Raw genomic sequence first — 24,628 nt, 5'->3', positions numbered from 1 at the left:
GCGGAGCGCATGCTACGAGAGACTGGTCTCGGCCTTTCCAATCTTTGCAGCACGAGCCTCCGCTCAAGTCAGTATCGTGGGCCATACTCGCCGAGTGGCAGTACCGGGGTCAGATTGTGGAGCTGCATGTTTCCTTCGTAACAGTATTGGGGCATATTTTGGCAGTTGCTGACAGTCAGCCATGAGTGGCAGAGCTTCATTAGCACCGTGATCGGTGCCGAACTGCATTGTTACTTGCAGTTACGATCCACATTAGTACTTGCATCACGAACTGGATTATTAATTGCTTCTACGATCCGCATTAGTACTTGCATTACGAACTGCATTATTACGTGCTTCTACGATCCGCATTAGTACTTGCATTTCGAACTGCATTATTACGTGCTTCTACGATCCGCATTAGTACTTGCATTAAGGACTGGATTACTTGCTTTTACGATCCGCATTAGTACTTTCATTACGAACTGCATTATGTGCTTCTACAATCCACATTAGTACCTGCATTACGAACGGAATTACGTGCTTCTATGATCCGCATTAGTACTTGCATTAAGGACTGTTTTATTTCTGCATTACGAACTGCATAGCATTGCATTAGGACTGCATTAGACCATCATGAACTGCACGTTGATACAGCAAGACCCTACAGGTTATTGTTGGCATAATAACTGACCTAGTGAAATATTATGAATACGCATATGCTGGATATTTTTATCATTTGGTCTCAGTATTTCTTCTGGATAAAGAGACCACTATTTTCCTAAATCAGTGTGGTGTTCATTTGTGGTGTTATCACTGTTACTGGGAGTGTGGTTGCACATACTTTACACATTGCCTTGGAGATCAGCCTGGCTGCTTGTGCCAAGCTACCAGGGGGTGAGCAGAGTTTATCTAAGAGTGTGTCCCTCCTTTCCCTGACTAGAAGCAAGGGTCCCTATTAGGACTAAGGTATCTACCTCAGCCAACTAGAGACCCCCATTTCTAACAGAACCCACCAGAGGCAGATCGTTTTTCAGGGGATAGATAGATGTACACACACACACACCCCCTCTAAGGGTGGCACAATAAGTGCTGCAGCCCTTAGAGGTCTTCCCTGGTCACAGTGCCCTGGGTACCATTTACCAGGGGCTGACCTGTGGCCAGAAATGCCAATTGGATTAGTTTTGGGAAAACACAGGCCCTGGGATCCTGATTGGCAGGGACCCAGGGCACCGAGTCAAACTGCATCATTAGTCTGGTAAAAAAGAAGGGGGGGCGGTTACAACAACAGAAACTCAGCTTCTCACACAGATGCCAACAAGTCTAGGTGTATGGTGGCAAAGGGACTCCACTTCATTCATTCCAAGGAAGGTTTGAAGCTTTGTATGTTATTGAAAACTCATAATTTGGTTCTTACCATGGAGAGGTTGGTGAACTCACCTAACCAAAGTATTGTGCCAACCTTTAAAGGGGGGGTGGGGGGTGAACTTCTATTGCTGATTTTATCTTTGTGTCTGCACCCCTATTCTTTGCATATCACTGATTATAACATTGTCCATTGCCCTTTCAGTGACCATTATGGGTTCCAGAGTAGTGTTCTACTTGCCAAAAGCACTTTATAAATGCAAACCTTTTCCCCCCTCTATCCCTCCGCTACCCTTCTCAATCCACATAACTGACTAACCTATCCACCAATCAAATTACTTTCAGATTTCAATATACTAATTCAACACTAATCCTTTAAGGGTTCCGGAGTAGCGTGCTACTCGCCGAAAAAGAGCTTGGACGCCTGGTCAGAGGTAGTAAGCAAATGCTGTTACAATACGATCAGCCTTTGTCCCTGGAACTCGAGGGATTCATGAACGGCATTAGCCCACATGGGGGTATCCGCAATGGGCTCCTTCTCTTTGACAAGGTAGGAGACTAAACTGGACCCAGGTAGACCCGGTGGCCTTTAAAGTCACTCTAGTCCAACGCAACTAAGGTGGTAGCAACCTATTTGGATGCAAAGGCAGTCGAGAAGGATATGGCGCTAGCTTTCGAGGGCACTGCGAGCAAAACAAAGGAACTGCTGACTGTGCCCTCCATCAATCAAGGCGGATAGGCAACACGGAAATGGTTCGACAGTGTCTGTCCCAAGTACCTTCAGCAGCTGAAGCTTGCCCTGCAACAGTTACCTAGAGACAGGAGCCTTGTGGCAGCTAGAAGGCAGGCGTACAAGCAGGCAGCTGCCATACACAAATATACTCTTCAGGAACTAGCATGGGAGGAGTTAAGTCTAGGCAAATGGGAGACAGTTCTCATTTTTGAAGAGTAGTGAATAGACCCTATTTTGCTGATGGGACAGACCCGGTCATCTGTACCCACATATCTGATCAACAGTTCGACCACTTTGCAGGGTTTTACAATGTGGGTGATAAGGTAGAGTAGAGGTCCCGTGGTCTTCACCATGGCAGAAGTAACTAATGATCTGGTCAGATGCTAAAGATATTCTGATGGACGTCAAATACCGCTTTAGAATAAGGAGGTCCACACTGGACCAATGCTTGAACCTTCAACTATAACAAGCATTTGCAATGCAATAGGTCTCACATTAGTGAAACTTTGAGCGATTGGCGTTGCAAATGTTTTTTTGTTTTCCTTTGGTTAAAAAAATATCCCAGGAGTAGGAGAAGTATTTTTAAAAATCCGCAAAGCAAGGAAAAGGTGCAGTACCACAGGCTATAACTAGGTGTACCTATGGAATTGTAAAGGGACCTCTATTAGCTACATAAAATATTGCACCCTTAATGCAATTATAAACAGAAAAAGTTGCAGCTGAGCATAGGATTCCATTTGTTTTTTATTGCTAGCTTGCGTTTTAAAAAGGCACCATTTAATTAAACAATGGTGCATTTTTAAAATGCAAGCAAACAAAAAACTAACTTCAAATAAAAATAAATGGAAAAGTACGCGGAGCAGCAATCTTTATAATTGCATTAAGGGTGCAGTATCTTATGTGGCTAATACAGGTTCCTTTACAAATCTACAGGGACAACCTAGTAACAGCCTGTGTTACTGCATCCTTTCCTTAAGACCTATTACAGGCATTCCATTACCCAGTGGCTGAAGGAAGGAGCACGAACATTTATTCCTTCATAAGTGGAATTCCTGTTCTTTTTGCTTAGGCTACAAAAGGCTAAATAAAATGCCCGTGCTTGTTCCTAAAGCCACTGGGTAATGGAATTTCTATATTTGGTCTTAAGGAAAGGGTGCAGTACCACAGGCGGTTACTAGGTGTCCCACTAACAGGCTGCGATAGTGCACTCTTTCCTTAAGACCGAATAGTTAAATTCCATTACGCTGTGGATTTTCAAAACCGGAAGTTTACCCTTTTCTTAAGATCTGTTAACTTCTATGTTTATGTAGAAGTAGCACTTCCACAAAAAGCAGTGATGAAACATAAAAACCTGTCAAGACTCAAAACACTGAAATTAACCCATATGGCCATAATAAAACAAGATAATTGTGAAAGTCGGATGCGCCTGTCGACTATTAACTTTGAGATAGCGCGTTAGTCTTCTGAATATAGGAGTTCGCCATACTTCCTCATGCAAGTGTCTAAGACTAAAATTTTACGTAACTAGTCTACATCATTAAGTCTACGGTAGATAAAGCGGCCGTTCTGCCAATAACCACTCGTACTAAAACGTGAAATCCCAAACAATGCGCCAAAAGCAAAACCTTAGATTGCGACGAAAAGTGGAGTACGCTGGGGCTTCCAGTTTGAACACCCCTCCGGTGTGTTTGGTACATCTATCTCATAAGGGCTTCCTTACCCCCAAGGGATGATAATGGGCGACAATCAAAGGTGGTTAGCCCCTCTTAGATGCCACAATGTCAAAGGAACATCACATCTAGTGCCTCCCACTTGGTGCCTTGTTCCATTGTTTATGAGGTAGAGCATGGGGGTTGCAGAGGAGAGCCGGAAAGATATCAGTTCCAAATTATATGCAAACATGCACAATTGTATGTTATGACGACGACTGCACCGCTGAGTGCCTAGCGCACCGCTTTATGAAACACTACGTGCTTCCTGAGGGGGAAACCATTCACCTCCTTATTGCACTACATCTGGCTGACTGCCCTATCATGCCGGAGGGGAGTTCAAACACAAATGTAAACATTTTCAAAGGTCAACCCAGATTGGTTTTAATACTTTAAAATTTAGAGATCCCGAACTCTACAAACCTTTCCCACACAAGTGAGGAGTTAATACTTTTATAAAAGTCTGATTGGCCGCACTCTGCTCGTCCTACCAGCGTGTTACCCCAAAGCACTGTGGTCCATGAAGTAGCGTCGGCGAGTACGCCTATGCCAAAGTTTAAAGTGAAAATGAGTGTCGCGTTAGCCATCCCTGGACACGTGTTTCGAGGTAGTTGCCTCTCGTCAGCAGGGAGTAGGTGTGTGTGTGGGGTTGCTGCGTAGGCTGCCATAAAAAGTATTCTCAGGTAAAGTACCACTCAAGGCGCGCAGGTGCGTAGCCATGGGCTCGTCAGCCCCACCGGCTCAAGGGAGCCTGAATATAAACAAAAGTCTGATTGGCCGCACTCTGCTCGTCCTACCAGCGTGTTACCCCAAAGCACTGTGGTCCATGAAGTAGCGTCGGCGAGTACGCCTATGCCAAAGTTTAAAGTGAAAATGAGTGTCGCGTTAGCCATCCCTGGACACGTGTTTCGAGGTAGTTGCCTCTTGTCAGCAGGGAGTAGGTGTGTGTGTGGGGTTGCTGCGTAGGCTGCCATAAAAAGTATTCTCAGGTAAAGTACCACTCAAGGCGCGCAGGTGCGTAGCCATGGGCTCGTCAGCCCCACCGGCTCAAGGGAGCCTGAATATAAACAAAAGTCTGATTGGCCGCACTCTGCTCGTCCTACCAGCGTGTTACCCCAAAGCACTGTGGTCCATGAAGTAGCGTCGGCGAGTACGCCTATGCCAAAGTTTAAAGTGAAAATGAGTGTCGCTGGTAGGACTAGCAGAGTGCGGCCAATCGGATTTTTGTTTACATTCAGGCTCCCTTGAGCCGGTGGGGCTGACGAGCCCATGGCTACGCACCTGCGCGCCTTGAGTGGTACTTTACCTGAGAATATTTTTTGGCAGCCTACGCAGCAACCCTACACACATACCTACTCCCTGCTGACGAGAGGCAACTACCTCGAAACACGTGTCCAGGGATGGCTAACGCGACACTTATTTTCATTTTAAACTTTTGGCATAGGCGTACCCGCCGACGCTACTTCATGGACCACAATTCTTTAGGGTAACACGCTGGTAGGACTAGCAGAGTGCGGCCAATCGGATTTTTGTTTACATTCAGGCTCCCTTGAGCCGGTGGGGCTGACGAGCCCATGGCTACGCACCTGCGCGCCTTGAGTGGTACTTTACCTGAGAATATTTTTTGGCAGCCTACGCAGCAACCCTACACACATACCTACTCCCTGCTGACGAGAGGCAACTACCTCGAAACACGTGTCCAGGGATGGCTAACGCGACACTTATTTTCATTTTAAACTTTTGGCATAGGCGTACCCGCCGACGCTACTTCATGGACCACAATTCTTTAGGGTAACACGCTGGTAGGACTAGCAGAGTGCGGCCAATCGGATTTTTGTTTACATTCAGGCTCCCTTGAGCCGGTGGGGCTGACGAGCCCATGGCTACGCACCTGCGCGCCTTGAGTGGTACTTTACCTGAGAATATTTTTTGGCAGCCTACGCAGCAACCCTACACACATACCTACTCCCTGCTGACGAGAGGCAACTACCTCGAAACACGTGTCCAGGGATGGCTAACGCGACACTTATTTTCATTTTAAACTTTTGGCATAGGCGTACCCGCCGACGCTACTTCATGGACCACAATTCTTTAGGGTAACACGCTGGTAGGACTAGCAGAGTGCGGCCAATCGGATTTTTGTTTACATTCAGGCTCCCTTGAGCCGGTGGGGCTGACGAGCCCATGGCTACGCACCTGCGCGCCTTGAGTGGTACTTTACCTGAGAATATTTTTTGGCAGCCTACGCAGCAACCCTACACACATACCTACTCCCTGCTGACGAGAGGCAACTACCTCGAAACACGTGTCCAGGGATGGCTAACGCGACACTTATTTTCATTTTAAACTTTTGGCATAGGCGTACCCGCCGACGCTACTTCATGGACCACAATTCTTTAGGGTAACACGCTGGTAGGACTAGCAGAGTGCGGCCAATCGGATTTTAGTTAATACTTTTATGTTGTGAGCAGTGCCAGACTAAGACCCGAAAGCAGTCCAGAACATTTTGTCGGAAGAGCCCTCGTGCTGCACGTAGCGAGGGAGAGCGAACACTGCAAGTCCCAGGGACACCTATTAACAGAATGTTGTGCTGCACCCTTTCTTTGAGCCCTTATATTTAAATTCTATTACCCAGTAGCTTTAGCAACGAGAGCGAGCATTTTACACCATTTTGTTTTTAGGCTTTTGTGGAATACTGGACTTTAAAGTTCAAGTGGGCCATTTTGGTCAATGCTAGAAAAGTAAATGGCTGCCACCATGTTGAAAGGTCATGCAGACATTGATGTGACGGCGGCACCCACCATTAATGTGCATTTACTTGTAATGTAATAAGGCACTGCACGCTTTAAGTTAAAGTGACAAATGCAAAAAGAACAATTTATGGACAGAATGCAGAACAATGTCATACATTCACCCCAGTACAGAGCTCTGGGCCTAAATCCATCGTTTTTTGCCCACCGTGCCATTCCAGTTTAAACCCAGCCATGTGCAAATCAGTCTTGACCCTGTGCCTCATTGGAACAGTCCAGCCCGAACTGCCAGGCCAGGTCCTTCCTGGATTGGAAACAAGCATCGTAGGACGGTTTCGAGGTTTCACCCCCTCAAAAAGCCAGGATAGCTTGGTTCCAGTGGCATGGAGAGCACGGGACACGTCTGGGCATACCAGTCCCACTAGGGGTGACCAATGCAAATAGAACAATTTGACAGATCCTTGTGACTGGGGGTGAATGTTTGCATTGTTACACATTCCATCCATCAATTGTTTCTTTTGCATTTGTAGCCCTAAGTGGGAAAGGTATGCCCAGACGTGGGTCTCGTGCTCACTGCACCACTGGATTCAAGCTAGCCAGGCTGATGAAGGATGATGCCCTGAAACTGGTCCAGGATGCTGGTTTCCGGTCCCAGGAGGACCTGGCTTGGCAGTTTGGGCTGGACAGGGTCAAGTCTGATTTGCATATAGCTGGGTCCAAACTGGGGTGGCGTGGTGATCAAAAGAATGATGGATTAAACCCAGATCCTTGCTACTGGGGGTGAATGTTTGCATTGCTCAGCATTCTGTCAATCAATTGTTTATTTTGCTTAAATTAAAGTGAGGCATACTGAAACAAAAACGTGGTAAGCAAATAGAAAAATATTTGCAATGCAATAGTTCTCGCGATACCTATGGCACTGGGAAAAAAGTGGCCGTCATGCCTGCAGTAAGAAAAGCTCAAGAAAATAGCGCTTACAGACCAACACGTAAAAGGGCCAGTCCCCATGGGAGGTTACAAAGGAAGACATGGAGATAGAAAGGAGGGATTAACAAGCCTATTTACGAATCAGAAGCCAGCATTTAATGACAAGCCAGTGACAAATATGGGTGGACAGTGGGCGGAGCTTGTAATCCATACTCTAGTACAACAAGTCTCGCAGTGCAGCGCATGCGAGCAGACTCTAGGCTCGACCTAAAAAATTACACTGTTGCCTGCCCGGAATCCCTTCATTTGGCTTTCACTGACCTTACGTCCGCATTCAATAGGGTAAATCGTGCCAAGTTGCGAGCCTTTTTGCTTGAGCTAGGGGTGAAGACTAAATTGGTGGCCTATTGGCAAATTTGCATTCACACCTCTGCATTCGTAATACATGCGCTGCGTGCACCAGGTCCTTTCCAACCAGCATAGTGGTGCGGCAGATGGGGTGGTGCACTGGGGTACATCCTTTCACCTTTTTTGTTCATCCTGTACATCACTAAGCTTGAGCAGGCTCTTCTCGGCTCAGGCAGGCTGCCCTAGGTTGGGCTTTAGGTTGCTCCCGGTATTGTTATATGTCTAAATGGCCTGCACGGTTTGAGTATTGCAGCTTCATGATGAATGTGTTGCCTTTACGGATAGTCTTTACCTGGGAGTGAAATGTACGAAATCCCACATTTTGGTCATAGTTCCACGGTCTACCAGTTCCAAGAGCTTCATGGTGGGCCATCACACCCTGGGCAAAGTCTTGTCTTATGCATATCTAGGGGTGTTATTGGCAGTCAAGAATAACTGACAGACCCTGAGAGCAAAAGAGCGGGACTTATTAAAACTATGGGGACTGTGGCCCGTTTTGCTCATACCTACGGCTGCAAAAATGTCTATGCAGGACACCTTAAATTTTGTTATGTTTTGTGGGTATTTTAGCTGGCCCAGAAAGATTCCTACTACCACTGCGGAGAACACCCCAATGTACATTTTATTTGTTGTGAGTTTTCTAAGTGCAATCATAGTATCTATGCACTTCCAACCTGACTGAATATCATTTGCATATATCTGGCGCTGTCTTAACTTGTTTTTATATTTTTATGGAGTTTTTAATATACATGTGTTTTATTCACATGAATTTATATCTTTGTATTTCGCTCTTCTTAGGATTGCTGTGTACAACCGAATAAAGATTTTGATGACTAAAATCGGTTATCACCCTTTATATGTGCTTCTCTTTATGACCCTCAAAACTTGATGTTTTCACCCCCCGCCTTCTCGGGGATTCCTAAACTAATCAGCCAAAAACTTTGCAGGAAAGAGTGGAAGAGGCTCAACTTTGTGGAAAGTTGTGTACATTTAAATGGCACCAAAGGTATTTGCAAAATAATAAAAACTTTTACTACAGAAACTCTGGCCTAACTAGAACTCCAGAACCACGGGGGGGGGGGTTGATTGAAGTAGAAGCATTAGTAAGCAACGCTGTGACAGGACATGGGTCTGGTGTTAGGTGGGTGAGAAAGAAGTAATCAAGAGTGAATTTTGAGAACATACACTATAGACAATACTTGAACAGTACAACTTTGATATTAAACTAGCTTTGTTCAGCCAAAAGGTTTGTTGCCGAAAGGGTGGTCCTTCATCTTTCCGATTCACAGAGGTTTTTTTCAGGAAGTAGAGGGGTATGGCTTGATGAACACCAAGGATAACGGAAAACGTACCTGGAAGGAAGATCCAATACAGGGGAGATAAATGGCTGAGTGTGTAAAATCTGGATGGTTTCAAGACTAGCTGGGTGGTTCAAAGGTTGGAGTTACGAACAGTAGGTGCATGCAAACGCATGTGAGTGAGGTACCTAGGAGCAGCCCTGTGTAGAGTCTATAGCAGTACTAACGAGAGCTGCTCGGCTGAACCACTAATTTAGGTGGGACTTAATTACTTAAACCACTCTTCTCCCCTAAATTCACAATTTACAGTGGAATAAGTACACAAAAGCAAGTTAGACTACAAAGACTGGTATACTACAGCAGTCTAGCTTGCTTTTCTTAGTGTCTGGTATATTTACCTTAGCAGTGGTGGAAACATTCACATTCTCTGGCTGAGCAGTAGAAAGAAGTTCTCTGCGGTAAAGGAAGGAAGATTTTTTAGGTCAAGCCTGAGCCAGCACGCAAGTGTTGCTCTGGTGATGATCAGTTGCAGTACAGTAAGGGAGAGAAGCCCAGCCCACTGCCCTGCCCATATATTTTATTGGTCTGTGTCTGTTTTACGCAATTGCGGTCTTCTGATTCCTAAATAGGTTTGTTAGTCCTTCCTTAGCACGGGCATGTCTATTTGTAACCTCCCATGGCTACTGGCCCCTTCCTTGACTTTGTTGTTACACGGTACATGTACTATTTTTTTTATTGAGTTTCTCCTACATTAGGCACAACGACTTGCTTTGCTTACATTGAGCGGGCTATGCCCGCTTTCACTTTTGAAGCAGCCGGGACAATGGCAGCAGATTGTTTGCAATGACATAGGTCTATAGCATTGCAAATATTTTTTTAATTCACTTTAAAAGGGTGGGTTTACGTGACCACTTGCCTTAAAAAAACATAAGGACGCATCTTTGTCTTTTTAATTCGAACATGCTCAGGACTGCCATAAGCACTCGGAATTTGCCGTCAACTAACACTCGGAATTTGCCGTCAACTAACAAATGCCTATTTGGTAACCTACATCTTTGCTCTATTTTCGGCCTCGCACAGTTTGTTTATTCTGTGGCCGTTCTCAACTAATCACGGCACAAGTTCACTGCGCAGCTTCTGATTAACCCCTTCCATGCTCATGACGGAACGGTTCCGTCATGAGCATCGGTTGAGCTGTGCTCATGACGGAACCGTTCCGTCATGGCCCCGCCCGCGCTCGAACCCTTCAGCACCGCGGGGGAATCCACGCCGCGCTGAAGGGTAACAGCTGTGGCAGTAGTCAGGGCACGCAACTCCAGGTGACGTACAACACTATTGGCTGCTGACGCGGGGCTCCTATCCCTGCCAAGATAACGGGGATGAGGAGCTTCCTCTGCTCCCAGGTTCAACGCCTGACACTGACCGGCGTAGTCTCGTTTCTGTTCCAAACCAAGCCGGAGAGAGATGAAGAGGAAACGGCACCAGAGGGCAAAGACACGAGCTTCTGTACGAAAGGTAAAGGCCAACATACACTGCCCAGTGATTGCAGCTGCACAGGAAAGCACTATATCGTGGGTATGTGAAGGGGGGGGGATGGAAGTCATGGGGTTGTCAGGCAGGAGTCTACGATGGCAGTGTGTGAAGATCAGAGGTGGTTATGGATGAGAGGACAGGCACTTTGGAGCATCAGTTGTTTGAAGTATCTTACTGGCGGAGTGAAAGAGGAGCGAAACTCAGTGAGTGTTGTCCCGGTTCACTTAATTTTACAACCCCTCCTTCCTTGGTCCCCTCCACCCGGGTGAAAATACAGTTTCTTTGTGAAGCCGGTTTTTCTTCCATTGCTGTACCAGAACTTCCTCTGAGAACAAGCATTTGCAATGCAATAGGTCTCGCATTTATACGAGTTTGAGCTATTGGCATTGTAAATGACAATGCTTTATTTAAGTTTTTTTTTTTTTAAACATAAATAAAAGGCACTGTCATTTACAATGCCAATAGCTCAAACTCGTATAACTGCGAGACCTATTGCATTGCAAATGCTTGTTTTCCTATGTGTTTACTTTTGTAAAAGCCCCTTTAAACATGTTAAAAGCTAATGCGCTGGTCCTGCGATTGCTGCAAACGTAAAGAAATAGACAAAAAAAAATGATGTCTTTACTTTTGAAGCAATCACACTACGTTTTAGCTTAACTGCCTTAACATGTTTAAAGGTAAAGCGCGGGAGCCCCGAATGTTTTTCTATTTAATTACTGATCCGAGTTCTAACTAAAATGAAACCCAAGTGCAAAAACGTTTTTTTTTTTTAATGAAAACTGGTTTGGAAAGCACCCGCTTTAGCTTACGATGTTTACGCGTAAAGCGCTGGTACCGCCAATGTAAAAAAAAAGTTGATAGGGAAAAAAAAGGCATGCGACCGAGTTCAGCAATCGCAAGGAATAAAAGAAAAGCGCGGCCACCATTATTAGTGCTCAGGCGTGCCGTGCTGGTTAAATAAACAAGCATTTGCAATGCAATAGGTCTCTCTATAAAAGTGTGAGCAGTTGGCATTGCTAATAATAATGCAACACTAGCTATTGGCATTGTAAATGATAATGGCATTTATTTACGTGTTTGTTTTATAAAATAGATAAAAAAAGGCATTGTCATGAACAATGCCAATAGCTTAAACTTTTGCAAATGCGAGACCTATTGCATTGCAAATGCTTGTCCCTTTGTTTGCTGGAGTTATCCACAATCCTCGGCCCACGCACCCTTGTCATTGACATCATCAGATACGTCATCCTCAATGGAGATCACCCAAATACTGATTAATATAATTTCTCTTTGGGCTTTTAAACGTGTCTGTCTGCTGGGGAATGTAGATATTTATTTTTCCTACTATAATGTTATGAGTGCACATTGGTATTACTGTCTGCAGGCCTGCGGTGTTGGTGCCAACGTGAGAAACATTTAAACGGTGTCACAACGCGTTTGTAGATCGCCTCAATGTTGGCAATCTTTATTACAGCTGGGATTTTGGTGTTATTTTAGGTCTGCACAAATGTGCTTTTTTTCCAACCTTTGCAAAAGTTTGTAGCAACGTTCAATGAGTTAGTGAAGGTTTAGCTTCGTGACATTAGCATAAACATCGTGACACTGACAAAATATTCTTTTTGGCCGCTAAAACTGTTCTGAAGAGGCATTCTTTGCAGTTTCTAGTTAGGGTTCTTGTTTAGATTTGCCTTTTACATAGCTGTGAGCTAGTGATTTTCCCGAATTGTGATTTGTTCTCGACTTCATCTTGTTGCCTTCGCCCTATTAGAGAGCTCTTTTCAGCTGTCTGTGCAGTGCAAGTGATGCCTCTCCCATCGTCACAGGAGGCTGCAGGCCGACCCTGATTGACTTCACCGGACCACCTAGTCTCCGTGCTTAGCCATCTGTGTGAATGCGACAGGGCAGACCGCGTGAGTGGCGCCAGCGTGCGGTGATGTCTTTGTTAGGGGTGAGATGTTCCTGCTGTGACATAATAGGGGAGTGGGTTGGATGTGGCAGACCACCTCTGATGCTGACTCCCAATGACAGATACATGAGCCAGACGCACGTCAATACAGATTGCAAGTGACTCTGCCGGCGCTAAAGGTACAGAAACATTCTCAGCTGCTCTTCAGGTATCCTGGACACAGAAGAGAGTTTCAATGGTAAACCTCATAGCCAATAGGTCCCGCCTTTGTGGCCTTATATGTGTTTAGCCATGCAACCGTTGATGTTGTTGCACTAAGGATATTGTGCTGGTTAATCAAACACTTATAAGGTCCCAAAGGCGAGACCTATTGGCTATGCCAATGATTGTTTTTTTTTTGCTCCCCTTCTCTCGGGCAAAGTTTGTTGAGGAAAAATGAGTGCCATTGGCCCCACCTGCAACCACAGATTGAAATTACACCCGGTCTCCATTTCAGTGCCGCACCTACCCTCACATAATTGCAGACGTAACAGTATGTTTTATGCTCAGTTGATTTTGCTTCTGCGCTGGAATGTTGGACTCATCTTGGAAAGGGGATTATTTATAAATACGGGCCCAGCGAGATAGCAGCAGTTTGTGTGTTTATGTCAACGTTTCATCGTGATGTAAACTTTCGTGTAGGTTTCTGACGGTGCCTTTAATCAAATCTTAATTAGGCAACAATTGTGCTTCCACCCCTTGGTTATTACCGACACTTAATGACTGGTTTGCGAGTTTACAGCCAAGGGGAAGGCATGGGTGACTGAAGTTTGAAGAAACAGCTTGATTTAACTGCAGTGGAGACTGATTTAAAGGGGGCGCTCAAAAAAAGAAGGCTGGCCAGATTGATGTGCTTAGCAGAGAGATGCAAGTGTCTGGAGCTCATTTGAGGCCCAGCTGCATAGGAAACGTCTCCTCGCGTTGTCCTCTGTCGGTTTACCGTGTATTTTCTTACCGGTAATAATACAAGACATTCCCTCGGTTATTTTTATTACGGGAACTGTATCGCTTTGATCCAAGCCGAGATCTAAAAGACAGCCCATCAATATAGCGTGAGAGAAAATTAAGAGCACAACAACCCAGCAGCATTGTTAAGATGAAAAACATGTTAACGTGATGACTATGTGCCATAATTTGCTCATAAATGAGGAGAAATGTATTTCCGCCTCGTGCAACCCGCAGGAAGTTTGTGTTCTGAATACAGTACTGGCGGCATGAGGTGTGTCTGAGCATTTGTAGGATTATTGGATCAAAGTGGTCGACCTCCTGTTGGCAGTCGTATGCTGATCCCTCCCGCCTGCCCATGTTCAGAGGCGACTTCCGAGTCTTTTAATGAGGAGACCGTGCTTTCCTTTCTCTAGGTCTGGCTGGAGACTTCTTTGGTAAAACTAACCTAATCACACAAAAAAGGAAATAAAAAGCAGTATAGCTATATGGGCTTTGGTGGCACCCCTTTGTTGAACATTTCTTTAGGAACATGTGATTAGGCAGCAGTTATGTCAGTCTGCCCGTGAAATAGATTCCTGGCTCATAAATAGTAAAATATTGTTAATGCAGACCCCATGTTCAATACAGGAATGAGGGTCTTTTTATGTAGTTACTTCGTAAACAAGAGCGCACTGAAGCCGACGAGGAGGGAATGGGAGGGGGGAGTGGGGGCGGCACAGTGGTGCGGGCCGCAGTTGTAAAAGGCAGGGAGAGGGTGAGATTGAGAAAGGGAAAGATAGGGATCAAAGGAAACAAGGACGACACCTAGATAGACAATAACAAGCAAGAAGGGAGTGGCAAATGGTGTGCACTTTTATGTCCTCAGTGGCCACGCGGCTCACTGAGGACATCAAAGCGAAAGTGATCAGGCAGTGCTTTTCCGGCTGCCAAATGGTGCGCGCGCCCGGCCGACGCACATGCACTGTATTTGGAGGCCTGAAAAGCCACGGTTTGCACTTCCAAAACTCGCTTACTATAAGTCTCGCCAGAGCAGCGCTAAAGAGCTGTCTCAGGCGAGACCTAAAAAAAAAAGTAAGAGTTGGCATGCTTGGAACTTTTGGCTGAAAGTTGCGAGGCGAGTTGTTGACTGCTACTTGAGTAGTGTCGTTAGTGACAAATGTTTGCCCCCATGTAGCAGGCTCCTCCTTGTCTGTGTGCTTTGGGTTGCATGCTTCGCTGCAATGCTCCTTCAAAGGCCTAGACTGCACTTCACACAGCTGTGTGTGTCTCAGTACAAACATCAGAAGTTTCACACCTCCGTGTTTGTCTCCCAACATGTGTTCCTCGCCCGTCCCTTTCTTTCTGGAGAGAAAGAATGTTCCCATTGCCTAAAGTTGCGCATTTTCAGTTTTGCTGCATGTTTTGGTATGCCAATGTGACCCACTTTGCTCGGTTGTGCTGGTTTTAAATGACTCAGTTGAACTCTGCGAGTGGTTACGTCTTCGGATGTTTGACATCGAATGGGGGCCGCCTGTTACCAGACATGGCCTTTTGGGGGGGGGGGTGTTGTGTGTGATAAGGATGATAATGCAGGCTTGTGCTCATGCAGGCCATGTCATTTGTACAAATCTTTTAATCGAAAACATTGTGCTGTGATTTGCTCGAGATTTTTTTAAGTATCAGCTAGTGGTGCCGAACAACATAGTAAAAACTTTTGGTGGGAGGATTGTGATAGTCGTTGGCAGGAGAGAGGGGTGTGAGAGACAAAAGGTTTGATTTAAGGAGTTATTAAAGTCTTGTTCTTTTAGCAATAACTCGTGCTGGACATTTGGGCTCTATGGTGACTGTAATTTCCTTGCTAAGCTATATCGAGTCTCAACCTTTACGCCACCTCCTTTGAGCCGGACTTGACCTCTCAATCACGCTATAAGAGAGGACCAAATAGGTTTGTAGGCCGCTTTCCTTCCCAGACCAAGTACCCAGCCTCTTGGTCCATGGGAAGCACGTGTAGTCTCTCATTCAATATTTCTGGGTGAAGCCACGACACTGACCTAGGGAAAGGCGCTGGAAAACATCTTTAGAGCAGAGCACCCTTCTATCTCACATTGCTGGGGATTTCACACTCTTTCTTTTATTCCAGAGTATAAAAAAATATTTTCACTTGTTTCAAAAGATTGCGAGACGCTTGCACTGCTGCTCACGGACTTAACATCACAAGCCAAGGCAAGTCTGCAAAGGGCGTGTGAGGAACGGAGTCACCTCGTTAAAGCAAGGAGGGCACACTAATGCTGCACAGCCGAGGCACAGCCTGCACAGAGCACGCTCCCATCATAGACGAAGACTGCAAGGAGAAGACCCAGACCACAGGGCAGCATGGAGAAGACAGCAGGGGAAATGAAGAACCCACAAAGATGAGGAAAGCCACACCTACACTGCCAAGAAATGAGGGAGGCCAAAACAAAAATAATTTACAAGAGCTGAAGGTCCAAGACAACCAAGAAGACGGGAAGGCCACAGGTGACGGGACACCATAGGTCCTATGGAAGTTATGTCGTCACACATTCTACGTTTGATTATAGCATTCTGAGGCCCCACCTCCTTCCTCGCGTAATTTATTTTAAATGTGTTGGCAGGTCTGCTACAGCTTGATGCCACAGATTGAATGAATGTGCTGCTTTGATGTTTTCTTAGTATTATGTTTTTACTTGCAATCCCTCACTCTTAATGCACAAAACCAAAGACGTTTGAAAAAGGTACTGTGTTTTATTGATTTAATTGCTTCATTTAATGCAGTTTTAAATGTGCAATCTAAATCAACCCGCCGCTTGCTTTAAGTGGTATTTACTTTGGACGTGTTTTAAGCTGTGTTATTCCTGTAATTGCTAAAGAAAAGCATATAATTTGAAATAATGAAAATGGCACTGGCGTCTATCGCTCTCTCATCTTCTGGCGTAAAACAGTCTAGTTCGTCCTGCCCTGGACAGAACACGCAGAGTGCTAGAACTATCCAAAATGAATACGCTTCAGACCCAAGTATGACCTTTTGAAGTGGTGCACATTTTCCAAACTAGGCTCTTCGACCAAATTGTAGGCGCTGTCCTTCCCACTTTTGCCTCTTTGTTTCTATAGTGCCTAGAGACGATTTGCGTGTGCGCTCTATGCTTGGTAAATGCCAATACTGATTGAAAGAGAGATGAGAAAGGTTGTTTCAAGGAGGAACAAAGATGTGGGGCAGTGAGGAAGTGGACCCCGCGTGGAAAGGAGTAATAAAAAGCCTGCAAGGAGCGCAGGAATGTCACAGTCAGAAACAGGAGTATAGCTGGGAGAACACTTGGAAGAAAGGAAAATGCAAGGAGAACCAAAAAAGACTGCTAGAAGAGGGTGAGAAGTTGAACAAAGTGACGCTGGGTGAGATTTAAGCCTTCCAAGAACAAGCGGCCGTGAAAGTTAAAGTGATCGCGATCAAACATCAAAGCAGCCGTGCGGCCGGAAAGTGAAAGCAAATGGTGTGCAGGCCTCCAAATGGTGCGCGCGCCCGGCCGGCGCACGTGCACTGTATTTGGAGGCCTGAAAGCACTAGTTTGCACTTCCAGATCCCCCATTTACAAAAGCTCTTGCGAGAGCAGCGCTAAAGCGTTGTCTCAGGCGAGACATAAAAAGGTCCACTGGCTCTCAGTGGATGTCATTCTAAGCAGGGATTGATGTATTCAGTCATGGAGCAGTAGGCATTCATCCTGCGCTGTGGAGTGGCCGGTGCCTTGGGCAGCAAGCCATACAGGAAAACGTATTGTTAGTTTAAATCCATTGGCTACATTTAGTTTAATAGAATGCTTTCTACTTGCATTTGTACAGTGCTTGCTATCCATGCAAAGGAGTTACTGTTTTTCGGCAATATGCATAATACTCAAGTATCCCCAGAGACTTATGGGCTCTAGGGGACTTTTAAAAGGGGCTCATATGAGAATAGGTGCAAAGTAAATACTCAGATTTATTTCCCCATGGTTACACAAGTGGGTCAAAACTAACTAGGACTGTGTTTCGCTGGTGTCCCAGACCACAATTTAAGTCTTAAAGACATTCCGGATTATGGTATTGTTTGCAGGTGCCATCTCGCTTCATGGAAAGTGCTGACCTGATTAATCTTTCCAGATTTCTGAACAGCCCAGTTTGTTTTGTAGTGTCTTCATCATTTCCCCCGAGTGAGGGTTGAGTCGCAATAAGTGGATGGGTCAATTCAAATGTCAAAACAATGAAAAATAGGGCTACCAGTTTAACCAAAAAATAAACATTGTTCGAAAACCAGACTGCAAGAGCCTCTTCAAATGAGGAAGGATGCAAATCACATTAAATTGTCGAGATTTTAAATAATTTGTTATCTCCAGAGCATACTTTATAAACTTCTTCCTAGAGTAAAGTAACGTTTTTAAAAAAGACCAGATTTCTTCGAAATACAAGGACTAGAAGGATGGTGCTCTGTGTTGGTAGATTTTTTATCATGCCATCAACAGAACTTTACACTTTTATTCCCCATTTTATTGTATCATTATTCCATTTAGAAATATAAAATTATCTTTTTGATTATATGCTAAACAGCTTTAACTTGTTTCGATTTCCTTACATACAATTGGTAATATGGCCAGCTTGTTAGGTCGAGCATACCACCTCCGCATCACTGCACCACCAACGCAGCACCACTTCAGTGCAGCTCCACCTCCTCATATCAGCGCATCAACAAGTTAGCCTCCCTCAGCACCACCGGAGCACCAGCGCAACACCACCTCAGCATCACCACAGCACTACTTAAGCATCAGTGCACCACCAACGCACAACCACCTCAGCACCAGCACAGCACCACCTCAACAAAGCATCAGCACCACCTCCGTCCTCAGCCCCATTGCAACACCTGTGCAGCCCCACCGTAGCAGCGCCTTAGCTATACATAATGGGGCTGCTGCAAATACAGTTCATCTTGCTGGGTAGAGGACCGTTAAAGAACCTTCTTCCCTTGTTGATGGGAAGTTAAACGTCACAGTGGCACACCCCTCCACCCCCAACTCTTGTTGGGCTAGCAAGAGGCTGGCAGACCTTTCCTAAACTTTGGTAAGTTTTCAAGGCCAATCTCCAAAAGCTGGATTTAACAAAGGGTGATAGGCTGCCTTATACTAGATGTCTGTCTGATAACTATACCTTACTGATACAGATCTGGTTAAAGCGCCTTACCTTGTTTGAATAGATGGGGACAGTGGTGATCTCAGAGGGGTTGAGGATCCTACGACGTTTGACACGTGGACCACTAGGCATTTTGGTGCGTATTATCTCCACGTCGCTGTCACTGCTATCCTGCTGAAGAAAAAACGGTTTAATGGGTTGATCAGGTTATATAAATAAGTGGATCATTTATGTCTCACATGACAAGCAGGAAGTTTACAGGTCTAGGCAGGAAGAAAGCCAGGTTGAGGTATGTACACTAGGAATTCTGTGGGTTAAAGCAGAACCTGTGTTCAGGAAAAGGCAGCAGGCATGGAGAGCACATGAAAGAAAATGGCAGGTTAAACACTAACAGGAATAAAGTAACCGGGTGGAGGCACAAAATCTGCACACAATGGCAAAGACCGGTGTAGTGTGTAGGAAGCTGGCTCTGTATATACTATACCAAAGTGAGGTATAGTGTGCACAGAGTCCAGTGGAACCCCAAAGGTAGGCAGAGGTAAAGTAAGATAGCACCTCACTCTCTATTTGTGGTAGTGTGGTTGAGCAGTAAGGCAGTATCAGAGGACAGTGTAAAGCATTTATTGTACACTCAGTCAATACTGATCAATTTTATGAGTCAAGCACATTGATTTACCCTCTCAAAAATAATATTTAAAGTGAATATATCAAAATCAATTTACAACACACACGGGCAAGGCGCCTATTCAAAGAACACATGACATCACAATACAAATTACATAACATTGACAATCTTCTTCTTTAATCTTTATTTCGACTAAGTAAAGTCATTAAAGAAATACAATACAAGTACAACCAAATTTTCCACAATAAACAAACTTCTAGGGTGAAAAAGGTTACATCTTCTAGAGAAAAATCTATCGGAAATAAGAACCACATATGATACAATAAAAAATTCAAATCATCAAAAGTTCTTCTGATATTCCATACGGCAGCTAAATACTTGCTGACAGCAAATACAGTAGGGGGGATAAGTCAGATTTCAACAATCGGTAGGCATCCAAGTGGTGCCTGAAACCCCAATTTCTGCAGATGGGAATAATCCACTTTTTCCTTGATTTCAGATAATATGGACAAAAAAACATTAAATGAATATCATTCTCCAGCTCGCTAGTGCAAGCTGGACAATTTTTGGAAGTAGGTGGGTGCCAACTACTGGTAAGGGCTCTGATTGGTAATGCATTATGTCTCCATTGGAGGAATAGTTTCCTAAGACCAATGGGATTAATGTCATCCAAAACTGTCTCCAACTTGTAATAGTCCTTCACTGTTAGGAAGGTAGTAGACCTAGGCCCCAAAGTATTAGTTGCTAGAGAAACAGTCAAATTTCGATCATAATATAGCGCAACCAAGCCTTTGCGGGATATAGAACTGCATGCCTCATGAGGATTTGCCCACAGGGCCGATAGGCCCAACCCCGATAGTTCGTCCTTTATATACTTGAGCCATGGAATTTTACGTAAGGCTGTATGTTGATAAAGCTTCATGAACTCACAACGATAACTCAAAAGTTCAGGGGTTGTCCAGAGTCGTCTCCAGAAAGTGAGGAGCTTCACACCTAATACTTCCTTTATTGGTCTTAGTCCCAGATCAAGCCTAAGGGGAAGAAGTGGTGTACTCCGCGGTAAAGCGGCCAAGTTCCGTAAGAACTGGTTTTCCGTTGCAACAATGTCGTGGGCGCAGTTGTTGCCCCACAATTCACCACCATATAATACTGCGCCACGCGCCTGCAATTTATAAATTTCGAGTGGCGAGCCAATAGGATGTATCATGGATTTTTTCCATAAATTCAAGATGCCCCCCGCCTTTTGAGATAGCTTTAAATTAGATTTTATCTGATGGTGAGTCCATGTCATCTTTTCGTTCAGGGTCAATCCCAAATACTCGAACGTGTGAACTCTCTCAATACTGGTACCATGGATAACAGGATTGGGGCGAGTTGACCTAGGAGGATTAAAGATCATAAATTTTGTTTTGGCCGTGTTGATTTCTAGCCCCCGATCAGCACAAAAGGAGACGAAACCGTCCAAGACTCGTTGGGCACCCATAGGTGTCTTAGCAAGTAATAAGGTATCATCAGCAAACATAATAGCTGAGATACCTATACCAGCGAGTCGTGGAGCATCGCGATTTGGTACTTCATTCAGGTGGGAGATGAGTCCATTTACGTAGAGGCAAAACAGGGTCGGTGCCAGGACACAGCCCTGCCGTACCCCCTTTCAACGGGGAGGCTAGCTGATAGGCCTCCTTCTCTCCCACATCTGACCTTTGCAAAATTATTGGTGTGAAGGCGCACTATAATCTGCAAAAGAGGTGGTGGGAGGCCTAGTTCCTGCAACACAGTCCAAAGTTTCGTGCGTGGAACCAGGTCGAAGGCCGCACGTAAGTCAACAAAAATAGTATAGAGTGAGCCCCCCTCCACCCTGACTGTCTTCCAAAAGAGCATGCATAATCTAAAGATCTGATCAGTTGTTGAGACGCTCTTTCTGAATCCAGCCTGGTAGGGGCTCAGGATCTCAAATTCCTCCATCCAGTCCATGAGATGATCTAGGATCAGCCTTGAGAAGAGTTTCTGGGCAACATCTATCAGACAAATAGGCCTGTAGTTACCAGGGAGCAAAGGGGACCCCTTATTGAAAATAGGGACAACTTCTGCACCCGACCATGTAGGGGGAATTGGCATACCTCCGAGAATCGCATTAAATAATGCAGTAAGATATGGGGCCCAGACTCTGGGTTTGTGTTTGTACAAATCACCAGGGACCCGGTCCAGACCGGGAGCTTTGCCCGCAGGAAGCAGGGATATAGCACGTTGGACCTCGCTCAAGGTAAAATTGCCGTGCGTAGCATCACAGCGGATAAATTCAATTGAAGGGGGGTCCCCCCTGTAGAGAGTGTTAAAATGTTCTTCACAGATTACAGGGGCAATATTAGGATTTACTGCTAAGACTGGTTCCGTTGCGCCAGTGGACACAATCAACCAGAATCTCCGTGAGTCTCTGCACTGGAGGGCAGATGTTAACCTGTCCCAATTTTCTGTTGCCCACTCAAGTTTGGCATGGTGTATTAAAATCCTATAGTTACGTCTCTTTTGTTGTATATCCTCCCTGTTGGCTTTCTTTTTTATTGCATCCAGCAAATCACTTTTAGCCGATCGACAAGCCCTGTTATACCATTGGGACCGTCTACAGGTCCTTTTAGTACAAGGAACAGTTGGATTAAGTATATCAGCTAAGGTGGAGAATAGCTCTTTATTAACCTCTGCCAGTTTTGGACAGTAATCAGGGGAAGAGTGCTGGTCCATAAGATTTAGAACATCGTCCAGTGCACGTCCAGCCCCCACATAGACTTGGGAGAGTTCTCCTTGATTGCCGGCCAATTTAGCCCATTTAACTCTGCGTTTGTTGTTAGTCAGAGTAGCTTTGTTCGATATCAAAGATTTGGGTTCTGAGTGTGGGTCATCGGGACACAATCCAGATAGAGATAAATCCAGTATCAAGGGATTGTGATCGCTCTCGCCCCTGGAGACCACCTCAAAGTCCAAAACTCTATTCCACTCCTTACATTGGAGAAAAATGTAGTCAAGTCTAGCCTCCCGCCCTGGCTTGTTAAACGTAGGCCTTGAGGGATTATCCGAAGTTGTTCGGCCATTACAGGCCCTGATTGAATGGGTCATCGCCAGGGAGGTGATTTGGACGGCCAAGGGAGCCCAAGACCTAACCATTGGGCCCGTGACCTGTGGGATGTGCAATATTTCATCCTCATCTTGATTTGTTTGGTCCACCAACCCCTGGAGTGGTTCAAAGTGGGAATTAAAATCTCCCGCTATAAGGAACATTATACCCTCAGGGATCTTGGATAAAACATTGGATAAAACATCAATTACCCCAGATTCCGCACATACATTCACGGGCCTAGAATACACATTAATCACGGCTAACTTCGTGCCAGGAGACCAATCTAACAGCAAACAGAACATCCTCAGAGCCAGTTTCTAGAATCGTAACACTGCAGCCCAGATGTGTGGCAACCCAAGTGGTTAGGCCTCCTGATGGGAGGCCTCTACCTCCCCACACAGCCGGAATAGAGAAGGTAGCAAAGCCCACACGATGGCATTCTTGCCTTGCCCATGTCTCCTGAAAACAGCATATATGATGGAGGTCTATGAAGGAGCCCCACAGAGGGCAATCGAGCTTACTAGCTAAGCCAGCTATATTCCACGAGAGTACTTTATGTGTAATTGATGAATTTACGGTAGAATCTAATTTTTTTTTTTTTTTTTTTTTACACAGAGGGTTCACTCGGGATCATTCATAAAACATACAAAAAACAATAACCCTAAAGAGGTTATTCGTACTAGTGTCCCCCTTAAAAAATGATGGCCGATCCACTTAGAGGTAGTCCGACGTGAGACACTGCATGGCTAATAAACTAGTTGGCCTAGCTCTAGCGTAACAAGATTTTGAGAATCGCCATCAGTCCTGTGATGACTCCTTCCAAGTGTCGACGTGACCACGTTTCAGCCTTATCTTCTTAAGCCTCTTCAGGACAGAGGTTATGCAATACTAAAAATAAAATACCACAACATTACTCTCATCCAACACTACAGTGGGAGTATGTTGGCTGATCAGGTTGACTGCCCAATATGCCAAAAGCACCTATATATCACAGTGCCACCAAAGACCATTAAAACCACACGAATATCACACCAAAGTGTGCCCAAAAATATGTATGCCAACCACAGCTGCCGTTTATCACCATAGACGTGTATCTATCATCCAAAAAGCAAATTACTACACTACATGCAAATCCATCAAAATAAGTGCAACCCACCTCTACAAAGTGAGTGAAAATCAACCTAAACAAAGGGCGGAAACACTTACAGGTATACAACTTCAAAAGTAGGTTGACTATCCCTTGCTAGATGGAAGTTATCCACCGCCGCCCGAAGGCATCCGCAACACGCGACTGCCGGCGTGTAGGACGTGGAAGTACTCTTCCCAACACCACACCGTCCCGCCCACCAAAGGCCGGGACAGAGAGGACTGCGCTAAGGACACACTGTCCACCGGAACATAGTACAATAGCAAAGAATAATCTCTAAATACTCTTTATGTGTAGGGTCTTGCGGGTGACGGGAAAGGTATTTTACCCGCAAACTGGGCCGATTTAACAAATGGTGTGCTTGGCTTTTGTAGGTTTAATTTGGAAGGTTGCCGAGGGATCAGTATTAAACTCTTGCAGAGGGGGTGCCCCACCTATTAGGAAGGTAAGCCCCTTTTTATGGTATTATAGGCTATGGATAGATTTGGACCAGGATTGTGAGCCACCTGCCCAGGTTTGTATTTGTTATCTATAGGTTGAGCCCCCTGGTCACTGTAATTTGTTTCAGCATGAGGAACCTCGCGCGCCCCAACTAATGTGAATATGCAAGTAGTTTTTGAGCGGTCACGGAATGTGTGGGTGTGTACTAACACGGATTAAGATATTTGAATTTGGGTTTTAGGTTGATTTTCACTCACTTTGGAGAGGTGGGTTGCACTTATTTTGATGGATTTGCATGTAGTGTAGTGATTTGCTTTTTGGATGATAGATACAAGTCTACGGTGATAAACGGCAGCTGTAGTTGGCAAACATACTACCTCTAAGTGGATCGCCCATCATTTTTTAAGGGGGACACTAGTACGAATAACATCTTTAGGGTTATTGTTTTTTGTATATGTTTTATGATTGTCAATGTTATGTAATTTGTATTGTGATATATGTCATGTGTTTTCTCTTTGAATAGGTGCCTTGCCAGTGTGTGTTGTAAATTGATTTTGGTA

The 24,628-nt window shown here is 45.0% G+C and overlaps 1 protein-coding gene across 5 annotated transcripts in view; it reads right to left on the bottom strand.

Annotated features, from left to right (window-relative positions):
- LOC146811975 (uncharacterized) overlaps positions 1-24,628 on the bottom strand; it is a 696,581-nt gene that overhangs the window by 253,027 nt on the left and 418,926 nt on the right. For 3 of the 5 annotated variants that reach the window (XM_085618952.1, XM_085618950.1, XM_085618948.1), the window contains one exon: positions 18,795-18,917. In XM_085618952.1, the coding sequence (XP_085475078.1) occupies positions 18,795-18,917 (123 nt within the window). The remainder of the gene's footprint in view (positions 1-18,794; positions 18,918-24,628) is intronic. The other 2 variants (XM_085618951.1, XM_085618949.1) reach the window with 1 other exon arrangement.

Source organism: Triturus cristatus, chromosome 7 (assembly GCF_964204655.1).
Source record: "Triturus cristatus chromosome 7, aTriCri1.1, whole genome shotgun sequence".
Taxonomy (NCBI): Eukaryota; Metazoa; Chordata; class Amphibia; order Caudata; family Salamandridae; genus Triturus; species Triturus cristatus.
Note: the sequence above shows the minus strand (reverse complement) of the source record. Positions and strands in the feature narration are given on the sequence as shown.